The sequence below is a fragment of the Oryx dammah genome, unplaced genomic scaffold (assembly GCF_014754425.2).
Source record: "Oryx dammah isolate SB20612 unplaced genomic scaffold, SCBI_Odam_1.1 HiC_scaffold_26, whole genome shotgun sequence".
Lineage (NCBI taxonomy): Eukaryota > Metazoa > Chordata > Mammalia > Artiodactyla > Bovidae > Oryx > Oryx dammah.
This window is the reverse complement of record NW_024070210.1, coordinates 14,613,933-14,626,959: the sequence shown is the minus strand read 5'-3', so window position 1 is coordinate 14,626,959 and position 13,027 is coordinate 14,613,933. Positions and strand designations below refer to the sequence as shown.

The following is a 13,027-nucleotide window of genomic DNA, read 5'->3' as shown; positions in this document are numbered from 1 at the left end:
AGGGCTCCTGCTGGCCTTGCTGGCCTGCCCTTAGAGGGCACCCTGATCACCCCACTTCTACCTTCAGGATCACTTCGGATCTTTCCCCGGTAGCTCTCTGGTCATGCTCCTTGTCTGTGAAGTGGCTTTGACATCCCCCCTCCTTACCAGCCCACAGCCGCTAACCACTCGGACCCTGGTTACATCACACTCAGAATGTAGCAAACGCCTCCTATCAGGTCCCTCCCACTTCCAGTCTACCTGCCAAGGCTCCATTTCTGAATTCTAGATCTAATCAGGTAATCCCCTTGCTCAAACCTTCAATGGTTCCCTCAGTCAATTCAGTTCAGTCACTCAATTGTGTCCAACTCTGTGACCCTATGGACTGCAGCACGCCAGGCCTCCCTGTCCATCACCAACTCCCAGAACTTGCTCAAACTCATGTCCATCGAGTCGGTGATGCCATCCAACCATCTCATCCTCTGTCATCCCCTTCTCCCGCCTTCAATCTTTCCTAGCATCAGGGTCTTTTCCAAGGACTCAGTTCTTTGCATCAGGTGGCCAAAGTATTCCCTGCTGCTGCTGCTGCTGCTAAGTCGCTTCAGTCATGTCTGACTCTGTGCGACCCCGTAGACAGCAGCCCACCAGGCTCCCCCGTCCCTGGGATTCTCCAGGCAAGAACACTGGAGTGGGTTGCCATTTCCTTCTCCAATGCATGAAAGTGAAAAGTGAAAGTGAAGTCGCTCAGCCATGTCCGACTCTTAGCAACCCCATGGACTGCAGCCCACCAGGCTCCTCCGTCCATGGGATTTTCCAGGGAGGAGTACTGGAGTGGGGTGCCATTGCCTTCCCCAAGTATTCCCTATGACCTGTCAAAGTCATTCTAGATTTCTTAGCTTGGCATTCAAGGCCCCTCTGCTCAGGTCCCGTCTCTTAGCCTTAACTCCGTCTGTAGTGTCCCCTGTGCTTACCGTTCCACGCTCACTCCAAGGCTCCAGGCCTGTTCCCTCCACCCGGGCAGCCCTCCCTGGGTCCCTCCACCTGCTGAGACCTCATCTACCCTCCCCTACCTTACCCTACCCTACCCGGAAGTCCCCTACATCTAGGTATTCTCTCTCCTTCCTCTGAGCACTCCCAGGAATCTCTCCCAGGGTGTGAACCCTTGGAGAACAGCTGTCTCATTTGTCTTCCAGCCCCACTGTGTGCAGAATCCAGTGCTGGGCACATTAGGGGAAGAAGACATATGGAACGCGCGAATAAGCACTGACCTGTGCAAACATTCGGGCCTTGTTTATTGATCATCTGCTATGTGCTGAGCCGCCGCTAGCATCCAAGGAAAGATGGTGAACAAGGCAGATGTCTCTGCCCGGTGGAGTACAGATGGCTCCTGCTCTAGAAAGTGCTGAGGGCTGACCACAGCTCCATGCGCCCCCTCCCCACCTGCCCCAGCGTATCTAGGGGCTGCCTTGCTGGTTGCCTGGTGGTGAGCGTTCAGGGAGTGCAGACCGTATACAACACTGGCCTCGGCTGAAGGTTCTCCAACAGCCAGTTGTGTCCGCCATCAGTCCAGACCTGCAGGTCTTTGGATACCATCAGAGGTTATGTCCACTCATCTGCTCAGGGACCAGGCCCTCCCCCAGGCCTCAGTGCCCTCCCAGCTGCTCCCAGGGCTGGGCAGCTCAAGGTGTCCTGATACCGCAGGAGCTGAGAGGGCAGGGCTCCCTGGGTGATTCTCAGTGCTGCTGAGTTCTGGATGAGATGGAAGACCGGGTGGACTCCCCAGCTGTCCTCTGACATGGGAAGGAGCAGGAGGAGGAGGCAGGGTTAGCCATCCCATCCCTGGTGCCTGTGGGTCTGCAGATTCTAGCATGCAGACCTGTCTCCAGCCAGGGGTGATGCCCACACTTTTACCAGCCATGCAGCACAACCTTGACCCCTCACAATGGACACTGGCTGAAGGGCAGGAGCAGGGTCCTGGGGGTCCCACGCAGCTGCCAGGCATTGCCCTTTTCATTGCTGACTTGCGAGGGGAGCCCGGGACCCCAGGGGAGGAGCAGGAGCATCTGGGAGAGGTGGATTATGGACAGTGGTCATTTACCTGCTGGGACAGAAGCATTGTTAATTCTTACCTTCAGTATTTTAGCAGTTAGTATGACTGTGTCTGTGCATTCCAGTCTGGCCAGCCCTGATACCAATGACAGTGCCAAAGCAACCACATCAAATCCAATTTAAAACCACATATTTTATTGATGTTCTTTACTGACGATACTCAGCCATGTGTACAAATATTACTCAAGCCCCACACCTGGCAACCTCCCCACCACCACTCCCTCTGGCCAATCAGCCAGGAGATGACTCCCTGCATCATCTGTCTTCTGCTCCTTCACAAGAGCTGAGCCTCCAGGAGTTGGAGCGTGGCAGGGCTTCCTTCCAAGCCTGAGTATTGGGGTCTCCCTGCTCCTCTTCCACTTCCACTGCTTCAGTGTGTCAGAACTGAGGGTGAGCATGCTCCCTGCCTCAATAACGGCTCCATCCTGGAAGCCTGGGAGCCCCATTTCACCCCCTCTGCCACATCCTTCCCCTCCAAATGACGTGTCCCGCTGACCAGCAAGATGGCAGAGTAACCATTTTTCAGGGGGTGGGAGTCAGTGCATGGGTACAGCAACTGGATGCTCCCGGGGGCAGGGATCTCACCATTTTGTTCAGTGTTGTATACCAGTGCCTAGTAGAGACTTGGCACATAGTTGGTGCTCAATAAATACAGTAGGAGGCATGAATGAATGCATGAATATAAGAGGGAGAAGTATGAGCGGGAGGCACTGTTACTACATCAGTTCTCGGAGGCATGAAGGCAGGACCTTCCCAAGCTCTGCTCAAGAGCTCAAGGTGTTGTGCAGCCATGGTTGGGGTCTCTGTGACCACCAGCTGGATGCTGCAGAGTGTGGGCTTCAGCAGGCTGGATGGCAGAATGGCCTTGTGACCCAGTCAGGAGGGGTCATTTGTGTTGTCTCCACTCCCTCATATAACCCAGTGGTCTGGTCATCTGGGCCCCGAACACACAGCAGCGCCTTCATTCAGAGTCAGTCAGGGCTGGCCTCCTATCTGCACCCCTATATTCTGCTCCCCCCTTCTTGAGCCTCCACTCTCCCTGTCTCCCTCCTCAGAGTGGCTCATCCCCTTCCAGCTTTGCTTTCCCTGCCACTGCCCCGACCTGCTCCTGAAATGGCTCCATGCCCCTGTTTGCAAATGCTGGCACCTCAACTAGCATTAATACCCAGTGGTCCTGAAAGTTTGCACCATGATTTTCAGACCCCTCATCTACCTGCCCCATCCTCTATGAAAGCAAATAACTCCCAGGCGTCTCTGCAGCAGGTCTTGCCTCTGGACCTGGCAAGGGGTCCTTTTGTACTCAGGAAGAGGACACAAATCGTGGGGTGGAAAGGAGCTTCCTTTCCCTGACCCTGTGCAGAAATTCCCTCCACAGCACACCTATCAGATGACTTCCCAGTCCCTTCTGGAATACCTCCAGTTGTGGGGCACTCACTATCTCCCCAGGCAACCATTCAAACATTGAGCAGCTTTAGCTGCTAGAATGTCCTTCAGAAATAAGCCCATTTGCCCCCCTCATTCTCAGTCCTAAAATATTCCAGTGCCCAATCTCTGTGCAACCCCCTCCCCTCCTATTCTGTCTCTATTTTCATAACAACATTCCTCACCGCCCCCCCACACACAGACACGCATACATACCCTCTTCTATGTAGTTGTACACTCACTGTATCTCCCTTCCCTTCTCCCTTCTTCCTTGTCTTCCAATCATCTATGGAAGACCTGGAGGTTGGAAACCAATGGCAAAGGCTGGAAGAGTGCCAGGGAAAAGAAGCATCCAGCCAGGTCCTGGACTGGGCTGGGGGGCCCAGCTCGGGTGGAGAGGACAGGAGACAGCAGTTGGAAAATCTCAGGCTGTTGGCTTCTATCTCCCAGAGAAAAGGCCTTGCAACCTGGGGGCTGGGCAGCAAGCTACTGAGTTCTTTTTTTCTTCCACTGTCCACAGTTCCACAGAGATGAAGACACACGACCCTCCTTTCCCAACCTCACTAGCAGTTGGCAGAGCTGACTTGGCTGCCTCTCACCCGTGGTCATTTTAAACATTTTTGCAAGATCTCAGGCCCTTAGGGAGCATCATACCAGCAGTAAGAGTCTGCTCCCCACTCCTAGTCTAGGGTTGAAAGGAAAAGCTCTAGCAGATAGCAGTGATGGCGGGAGACTTGGTAGAGAGTGTATGGACCAGGCAGAGATGGAAAGCAGGCACCCAAGGGAAGGAAACAAAAACGGAGGCCTCTGAACAGTTATCAGCCACCGGGCTGGCTCATGGGGGAGCCTAGCAATGCCTGGGTGGCCATCTTTCCCCCTTGGGAGCCAACACTGTTCTCTGGTGTTATAGACCAGGGGTGGATGCTAGGACCTTACCAGTCCAAAGTTGTAGTGGGTCATGGGTGGAGACGGGGTGCTGTGGTCTCATGTTCACAAGGAGTCAAGACAGACACACACACAGAGGAGTGATGGGAGCGCCTGCTACTTGTCCCGCTGCTTGCAGCTCTCGCTTCCAACATTGAACATGGGGACCAGCAGGCCCAACAGCCACCTCTTCCCGAAGACCTCCTGTAAGTTCTTGCGCCAAGGCCGGGCCCTCACCGCCACCCCCTTCCGCACCTGGTGGCGGGTCTGCCCCCGGAGGATCAACAGCAGCTGATGGCAGCAGAAGCCAGCGCAGGCCAGGCCAATGGCAAACCAGAGATAAAGCATGAGGATGACGAACATTTCAGAACCGAGGACAGCTCCTGCAGAGGGCGGGGAAAACAAATTTCAGAACCGAGGACAGCTCCTGCAGAGGGCGGGGAAACACCAGACTCGCTTTACACTCAGGCCACGTACGAGACTGCGATCCAGGCAGGCGCTTTCCGCTCCGGAGAGAGGGAGATGAATGAGACTGAAACTACATTTTGTAGGAGTCTCAGCGCTGTGGCGAGGGAGAGGACTAGTTGTCCTAACTTTTTATTAGTGCTGATGGCTTCTGAAGCGAGAGAGGAGCGCTGGGGACGTGGGGGAGAAGGAAAGGAAACTCCTATGGGCAGTGCCTAGATGCTAACCTTTGCTCAGGGTCAGTGCTTCCCATCTCTCTCTGCCTTCTCTTTGGGGGCTAGAAACAGGGAGAAGGGGGTTTTCTCAGGAGGAGAGAGGGGTGAGCTGAGGACCCTGGAGAGGGAGATGGTGTCTGGGCAACTGCAGAGCCTGCTGCCTTCAGAGCTGTGAGCACCGGCTGGGAGGACACAGGAAAGTGACAGCATGATGGAGAACAGGGCCTCGTCATCAAGAAGTCACGAGCTTCAAGGCAGCGCAGAGGATAATTCAATTATCAATGTTAAAAAGAGGACAGTATGGCCACTGGAACTTTCGGCCAGAGCTGTCCTATCAGAGCTTGCTAAGGCTGGAAGAGGCCCCCAAGGCCGTCAGTCTAGCCCCCTGCCTTGAGCCGGACCTCCCTTAAACCCCTCTAAATCCGCACTCTGCATGACTGGCTCAAACATCCACTGAGTAAGCGCTTGCCCATTCTCTTCCAAGCTGGAGTGGTTGGTCCTTGCTAAGTTTGACTCTCCCAGCCCTGTGGTCTTGCACAAGTTTCTTAACCTCTCTGAGTTGCAGTTTGCTCATAATGTAAAATGGGTAGAATAGCAGTAATTCCACAGGGTTGCATCATTGAGGGACACTGTGTGCCCAGTGGCCAGCACTCTGGTTCACACTCAGCCCAGCCCTCCGTGCTGAGCATCCTTCACAGATAAGGAGACTACCTCCAAAAGAGGCTCAAGTTTCACTCCTAAGACCATCAAGCTTTCTCCTTCTCCTTTCCAGGGCTTGGAGACCTGGTTGATCTACAACTTTGGCAGCCTCCACCTGCCCAGCCGCCAAGGCAGTGGGCCTAGCAGAGAAATCAAAAGCCCTCCTCAGCCCCTCTCTCCTGCAGGGCAAGCTCACCACCGCTCCCTCCAGTGAGATGCAAGTGCCTGCCAGAGACCCCACCTTACAACCTACTCATCCCTGCAAATCTCAACCATATACCTCCCTTATCCAGTTTCCCCTGGCCCCCAAGGACCTCTTCTCATCTCCCCAAGCTTCCATTTCCAGACTCCTGAGGGCTGGGCTTTTAAAACTTTTCCAATCTGAGCAATGCTGAACTCAGCAACCAGGAGGATGTGGTTATGACTCAGGTTTGTTCATTAGCATCCCTGTCTTGCCCTCAGCCCTAGGAGCTTTGATAGCAAGTTTCTCTTGGCAGACTTGGGGACAGATAAGTCCCACTGCCTGAGGGATGGAAAGCTCAGTCCAGCTGGCTTGCACTGGGGGCAGGGAACAGCAGTGGCACAGGGCTCACCTTAGGCTGTGCCATGCCTCTGACCCACTTCTTCCTTGTCAGGTTAGCTCAGGCAGCCACGTGTAGGATGAAGGACCCTGGGACCATGGTGCCCTCTGGGGTGCAGGATGCTGACAGGCAAAGAGGGCCTGCAAGCTGGGATGTGCGAACATCAGAGCTGTCAAGCACAAGCCTGCCTTGCAATGCAGCCTCAGGGACAAGCCTGGGCTGATGGAAGCTGTTTTCCATAGGCTTTTTTTCTGGCACAAATCAAGGCATATAGAAAAGACCTTGTGGCCTTTCCTTGGCCCCTTGCAGCAGCTATAAAAGGCTATTCTGGGGATCTGTTTTCTCTCAAAGTGTTTGAAGATACCTAGCCTGGCTGCCTCAGCTCCTCTGAACTATTTAATAATAGTTCTGCTCCTTTTAGAAAATCACAGAATTTTCCTAATGGGTTGAAACAGTGACACCATCCAGTCTCTCAAGCCCGGTTTCCCACCAAGCACCTTTGACAGAGCATCACCCAGATCTTTAACATCCATCCAGGGATAAGAAGATCCCTCCCTCCCAAAGTGCCTCAATCATCAAGAAGCAACTTCAGAGGGGCAGCCCCAGGAAAGCAGTGTGGTGGGAAGAATATGGGCTCTGGATGCTAGCAGCCCTGAGTCCAAATCTTGGGTTTGATACTCTGTGTTTCAAAGCAACTTATCCTTGTTAAGCCTTTGGTTGCTGAGTCTTTAAAAATTATATAATAATACTTATCTCACAGACTTGTCCTGAGGATTGGCTGAAATGAGATCTGCATGGTGAGTAGCACATACAGTTTGCCCAACAAACATTAACCTTTTTATTTGTCCACTGGATTTTTTGGCACCTACCACACTGGCATAGTCTTCCAAGTGCTATGAACACAGGTCAGATGGCATCACCTCCATTTCTCAGATGAGAAGAATGAGGCTCAGAGAGGTGACACAACCTGCAGTGGCCCATAAAGCCAAAAGAAAGAACAACTTCTAAAAATTTCACTGGCCAGTCCTTCTCTGGCACCAACTGAGGGCGTGTGGGCAGTACCCATCTGAAGAACCATCCCAGTTTTAGCCCCCAGGGCCCACACTGGCAGCCATCCCATGCTCTGGTGGTAGATCCACTTTAGGGGCAGCCCCAGTTGAGGAGAGGTCAGCCTGGGCACCTTTGTTCCTTTTAACACCCTCCTGTCCACCTAGCTTCCTGAGCAGATGAGAAGTCGGGGGGAGCCTCAACCATTTGGGTTAAGAAGTGAGGGAGAAGGGACAGGAAGGGAGAAGCTGAATAGGGGAGGTGTGTGTCAGGGCAGGGGAGAGAAAGGCTGGCAAGGGGAAAGATGTGTGTGTGTGTGTTAGATGCTCAGTCATGTCTGACTTCTTTGCAACCCCATGGACTATAGCCCGCCAGGCTCCTCTGTCCATGGGATTCTCCAGGCAAGAGTACTGGAGTGGGTTGCCATTCCCTTCTCCAAGGGGAAAGATGAAAGCCTGGCAAAGGAGGAAAGTGAGATGAGACAGTTGGAGATTAGAAATCAAGGCCTCCTTTACTAGGGGGTCTGGCGAGGAGGTAAAGGATAGTGGGGCTTATTCTTCTGCTGGAACCAGGATCTGGGCCCCAAGAAAGGGACTGACTGGCTCTGTTTCCCCATCAGATTAAAGCAAGAGGTCCCTCTCCCTTACTTTCCTGTCTCCCAGACCTAGCACATATGGACAGTCCTCAAGCCCAGGCTTATCTCAAATCAAACCATTTCAAGATCCTCCCTTAGCAAGCATCCATTTTTATGTGAATAAAACTACTTGGAAAAGGAAGTGTTATCAGGCTCTCTGGCTCTCCTCCTTCCTCCACCTGCCTGTGCTCACACTCCACCCCCTAACCCGCCCACCTACCCTCCCCCAGCCTGGTTATTTCAGTCCCCAGCAGCCTCCCATGCTGGCACCCACCCGGGTCCAGAAGGCCCCGAGAGCTCTGAGTTCTGGGCCCAGATCAACCACCAGCCCTCAAGACAGGTTCTTCCTGGGCCTCTGTGTTCCCAGTGCCAAATGGCACCAAGCTCTCTGTCTTCTAAGGACTGGGCCACAGCCCCAATGAAAGACCAAAATGATGCTTCCCCAGAGTAGAGCAGAATTTCTTATGATCATCCAGCCCAGACATACCACAACCATTTGGGGTTCTCAGTGGAAGTAGCTGTATTCTGTCTTTCTTTGTCCCTGAAAGGTCAGTGGGGGAGGACACAAGCTATTTGTCCTGAGCTGTTGTGTGTTATCTATAAAGACCTGGGAGGCAGGCCAGAGGCTGTCATTCGGAAATAAAAAGATACTGGACAGCCATTTAATCCCATCTGAGTCTGTTTCTTCATGAGAAATGGAAATAACAATGTCATACACACATGGCTACCTGTCCATATATATATATATATGTGCTACTGATTGTAAGAACCAAGACAGTCAGGGCCAGGGTGGGCGAAGTGAAGGAAATGAGGTCAGGGCAGACTTCAAGGCCAGGTAAGGAGGTAAGAATTGCCACCAGTCTCCTTGGGGTACACTTTACAAGGTACAGCCCTCACCAGGGTGCCTAGCTGACCCCAGTGTGAGGGCCCCCACACACCTGGCTCCTGCAGGTGTAAGAGCATCCTGGAGGGTCCGATGCCCCGCCAGTCCTGTGATGCTGGTGTGAAGATGGTCATTAAATACGGCTACAACTCCAACCAGGGTGCTCTTTGCTCTGAGCCATCTGTAGACCAGAGAACAAACTGGTGGGGTCAAATATAACGGGTAGAAGGGCAAGACTGGCCCGGCACCCTGGTCAACCTTCCTGTGGTTTGTTGGCGAGATCTTTAGAGGGCAAAGTCCTTGGAGGAATGAATGAGCCGGACTGGGGTCCAGGCAGAGGAAGGTCATAGCATGGGGCTACCTCACAGGCTGCATGGAGGGACTGCCAGCACTCAGCCCTGCCTGCTACAGAGCAGGTGTATTGCCTGGATGGCCACAGTTCAATGAGCACATGGGCAGTGGCACCCAATGAGATAATGAACGAGGATGGGGGTGGAGAGGGAGGTTGCCAGGTGACGTAGATGCCCAGTTAGTTTGAATTTCAAATAGATAACAAAACAAAACAAACAAACAAACAAAAAACGAATATGACTATGTCCCCTGCAATATTCAGGAAATACTTGTACTGAAAAGTTAAGCATTGTTTTATCTGAAATCACAGTGTAACTGGTCATCCTGTATATTATTTGCTAAACCTGGCAAATGTAGGGTTGAGGTGGAAGGTCTTTGTGTAGGGCCCAACCTGCCTGCCAAGGCCCACTCACCGGAGAAGAACTGGCTGATGGAGGTGGGAAGGAGCGTGAGGAAGGCCAGGGGGTGGGCGAAGGAGATGGACAGGACCGCGGAGATGTAGGCCACGCCGGCCACCATGGAGTAGAGGCAGGCCAGTGAGGTGTAGAGGCAGAACAGGACGAAGTTTCGCATGTTCCTGCTCCCGATGCAGTTGCCGGTGAAGAAACAATGGTGGTCGTGCCTCAGGGTGACTCTGGCGCACACACGGCAGAAGTGGGTGCTGGGCGGGGGGCACAGGGCCCTCCTGGCCTCAGGCCCCTGGCAGGCATCCAAGTCGTCCGGGGAGTTCTGGATGACCAGGACGTAGTTGCCCAGGGCGTTGGTGGAGAGGAACAGGAAGAGTGCCCCATGGAGCAGGGCAGGCGAGAAGAGGCGGGCGGCCGTGGGGTCCTCACGCATGCGGGGCAGAAACAGGAAGAGCTGCAGCACCAAGGTCACCAGGGCGATGCACAGGAAGTAGGCAGGGGCCACCACGTTGAGCAGCCTCAGAGCCAGCATCCTCAATCACATTCCTAAGGGTCCAGGGTGAGAGGGAGACTTACCGCAGTGTCCCGAGGGCGCCCTAGGGTGCTCCCCAGTTCTGTCTGTTCTGCTCCACGAAAATCCACGTCCCTCAGATCGCCCCTCTTCTTCTCCCTAACTGTGACCCAGCAGGCGTGGCACCCTGAGATCACCATGGCCTCTGGGGGCCAAGCCCTACCTCCTGGTATCTGCCTCCTCCATTTTTGAGCAACCTCAGCACCCTGGAGCCCCCCTGGGGGTCAGGCACGAGGAAGGCTAGGTCAAGGAGGTGGGGTGGGGGAGGGGAGCTAGGGCTCTGCTCCTCTGTGGCAGTGGAACCGTGCCCGGGTTGGGATGTCTCCCTCCGACCCCTAGGAGGACAAAGCAGAAGATCTGGGGTGGGGGCAGATGGAAATGACCTACTGCCAGTCCTGTTTCACCTCCCCTTTCTCTGCCCCACCACCCATCTTGGGCAGTACTCAGCAACCTTATCCATACCCCAAAGAGCTTTGGGGGTATGTGTGCCTGTGGGTCCCCTGATGTTTGCATGGGGTGTGGGGGGCTGTTCCTTGTGTGTGATTCTATGTGTGTAATCTGTGTGTGCGCCTGTGTATCTGTGTTTATGTGTGTCTGAGTGTACACATAGCAGCCACTGCCTCGGGCTTCTTAGAAAAATCAATGACAACAATCAATACATTCACACACACATTCAGGATGGGGAGGTGGGGCGCACACTGGAATACCAGGGTCAGCTGGTTTTGCTCAGTCTATCTCTCCGACTGCTGACTGCCCTAGCTATTTCTTGGCAAACAGGCAACGAAATTAAAATCCCCCTACGCCCCTTCCCCTGCCCCCTCCCACCGCCGCCCACTTTGCGCCTGCCTCCCGCCCTCCTGGTGCGAGAAACCCAAACAACCCCGATGGCGCCGCCGAAACCCTTTCGATGCCAACAAGCTCTCCCCCGGCACAGAAGTGGCTGCTTGGCCAGCCTTTCAGCGGACCTACCCCCGCCGCGGATTGCAGCCCTGCACCAACACATTTATTCGCCCTCGCCCGTCACAGTCCCGGTTCCTGCCCAGCTTCGGAAGCCACTGAAAAATAGGATTCTGGGCACCCGCGAGAACTTTTCCAGGGGCTCAGGAGTAGGCGAGCCTGAGACTCGAGAAAAGTTCTAGGAAGGGTTGTTGCACCCAGGATGGGCGAACGCCCCGAGGCCTCGGTCCAGGCTGCCCCGTGCCATTCGGGTGACTGATCACCCTGGAGTCCCCTTTGCAGGTGCCGGAGCCCCCAGGAGACTGGCGGCCGCCGTAGGGACCGCGGGCCTCTGTCGGCGCCGGGGTCTCGGCGCAGGGCTGAGATCACTGGGGGTGGTCGCTGGGGGCCCCTCACCGCCCCTCCGCCAGACGCTCCGGGGGGGCTGCGGCGGCGGCGGCTCTGCCCACCCCCAGAGAGCCGGCAACCCGGGCTCCGGCGAGAAGCAAGTGTCTTCCCCACGCCGGTCGCCAGGGGGGCCGCGGGAGCAGCTTCCAGATGCGCCGCGGCTCCAGGAAGAAGGACGGGCTGGGGGCTGCGAGGGGCGCGCGGCGGGCGGCCGCAGCCCCAGCCGCGAGCGGGAGAAGGGACCGCGGGGACCGCCCGGGCGGCCCCGGCGCGCGGGGAGCTGTCCGTTCAGCACTGGCGCCGGCCTCGCCCGCAGAGAAGGGAGGCACAGCCGGGGCCCCGGCGAGACAGACAGCGCGGGCGGCCGCGGTCTGGGCGGCCACCGCCTCCCAGGCGCCGGGGAAGCCGCCCCCCGCGCCGCCGCAGAGCGGGTGGGGAGAGGAACTCACCGAGCTCTGGCCGCCGACAAGAGGAGCCCCGGACGCCGGCTCTCGCCCTCCCCGAGGCTGCAAAGTTGCGGGCTCGGCCCCACGGGCTCTCAGCCTCCTCACGCTTCGCTGGGGGACCGGGCAGGTAGCTGGGGTGTCGGGAGGAGGGAGCGGGCAGCTGCCGTCCTCCCACTTGGGCGCCGGCGAGTGGGGGCCAGGAGGCGGCGGGGACGGCAGCTGGGCACCCCCCCACCCCGCCCTTCCCAGAGCCCCGCCAACCCTCCCTTCCCTCCTGGGGGCGGCGCTCTGGCCACCCCGCTCAGCTTCGTGGACTTGCTCCCCTCCACCACCCCCCCGCCAACCTTCCCCCACCTTGTTCGTCTGGAGCGGGCTGGGGCTCCCCGCCTGACTTCAGCCACCAGTCCAGCTGTGAGCTCTGGGTTCAGCCCTGATGTGGATGCTCTCTCACCGTCATCTGCTCCTTCCCTCCTCACTGTGGCTGAGACCCTTCCATCCTCTCCTGTCGTTCTCATACTGAGGAAATCGGAGGGGATTAGGAGCTCAGCTTTTCCATGGGGGGCGACCACCCTTGAAGATTAGCGTCCTTCTGGTGATGGCTTGAGAGCCCCGACCCTGGAGCCTGTCTGCCCCAGGGTCTGAATGTCCATCATTCACAGCTGGGTGATCTTCAGATTCCAGTTTCCCCATCTGTAAAAGAGAGAAGTGAGCTGATATGACAACAATCTATGTAAAGAGCTTAAACCGTGCCTGCACAGGGTGAACGCTATTTGAGCATTGGTTTGTAATTATTGACTCTATTTGTTGGGCCCTTACTGGGAACCAGGCACTATGCTAAGCCTTTAGCATGAGGCAGCTTTGTTCATCCTCAGCAGAAGCTCTGTGATGTCCATTGTATGGATAAGGAGACTGAGGCACGGAGGAGCTAAGTTCACATGCCCAGGGACATA

General features: G+C 55.7%; 1 protein-coding gene across 1 annotated transcript; it reads right to left on the bottom strand.

Annotated features, from left to right (window-relative positions):
* Positions 1-2,201: 2,201 nt before the first annotated feature.
* On the bottom strand, positions 2,202-10,262 carry ZDHHC22 (zinc finger DHHC-type palmitoyltransferase 22). Its single transcript, XM_040226028.1, has 2 exons — positions 9,723-10,262; positions 2,202-4,817 (listed from the first exon to the last, which is right to left on the bottom strand). The coding sequence occupies exons 1-2, from the start codon at positions 10,246-10,248 to the stop codon at positions 4,552-4,554; spliced, it is 792 nt and encodes a 263-aa protein (XP_040081962.1). The 5' UTR covers positions 10,249-10,262; the 3' UTR covers positions 2,202-4,551.
* Positions 10,263-13,027: the final 2,765 nt, after the last annotated feature.

What these genes read in the sequence shown, in the direction of transcription:
- ZDHHC22 (XM_040226028.1), bottom strand. Translation starts at nt 10,248, where the DNA reads ATGCTGGCTCTGAGGCTGCTCAACGTGGTGGCCCCTGCCTACTTCCTG. An exon ending in CATCAGCCAGTTCTTCTCCG is followed by an intron (nt 4,818 to 9,722) that starts GTGAGTGGGCCT and finishes CGCCCTCTGCAG; the next exon opens with GAGCTGTCCTCGGTTCTGAA.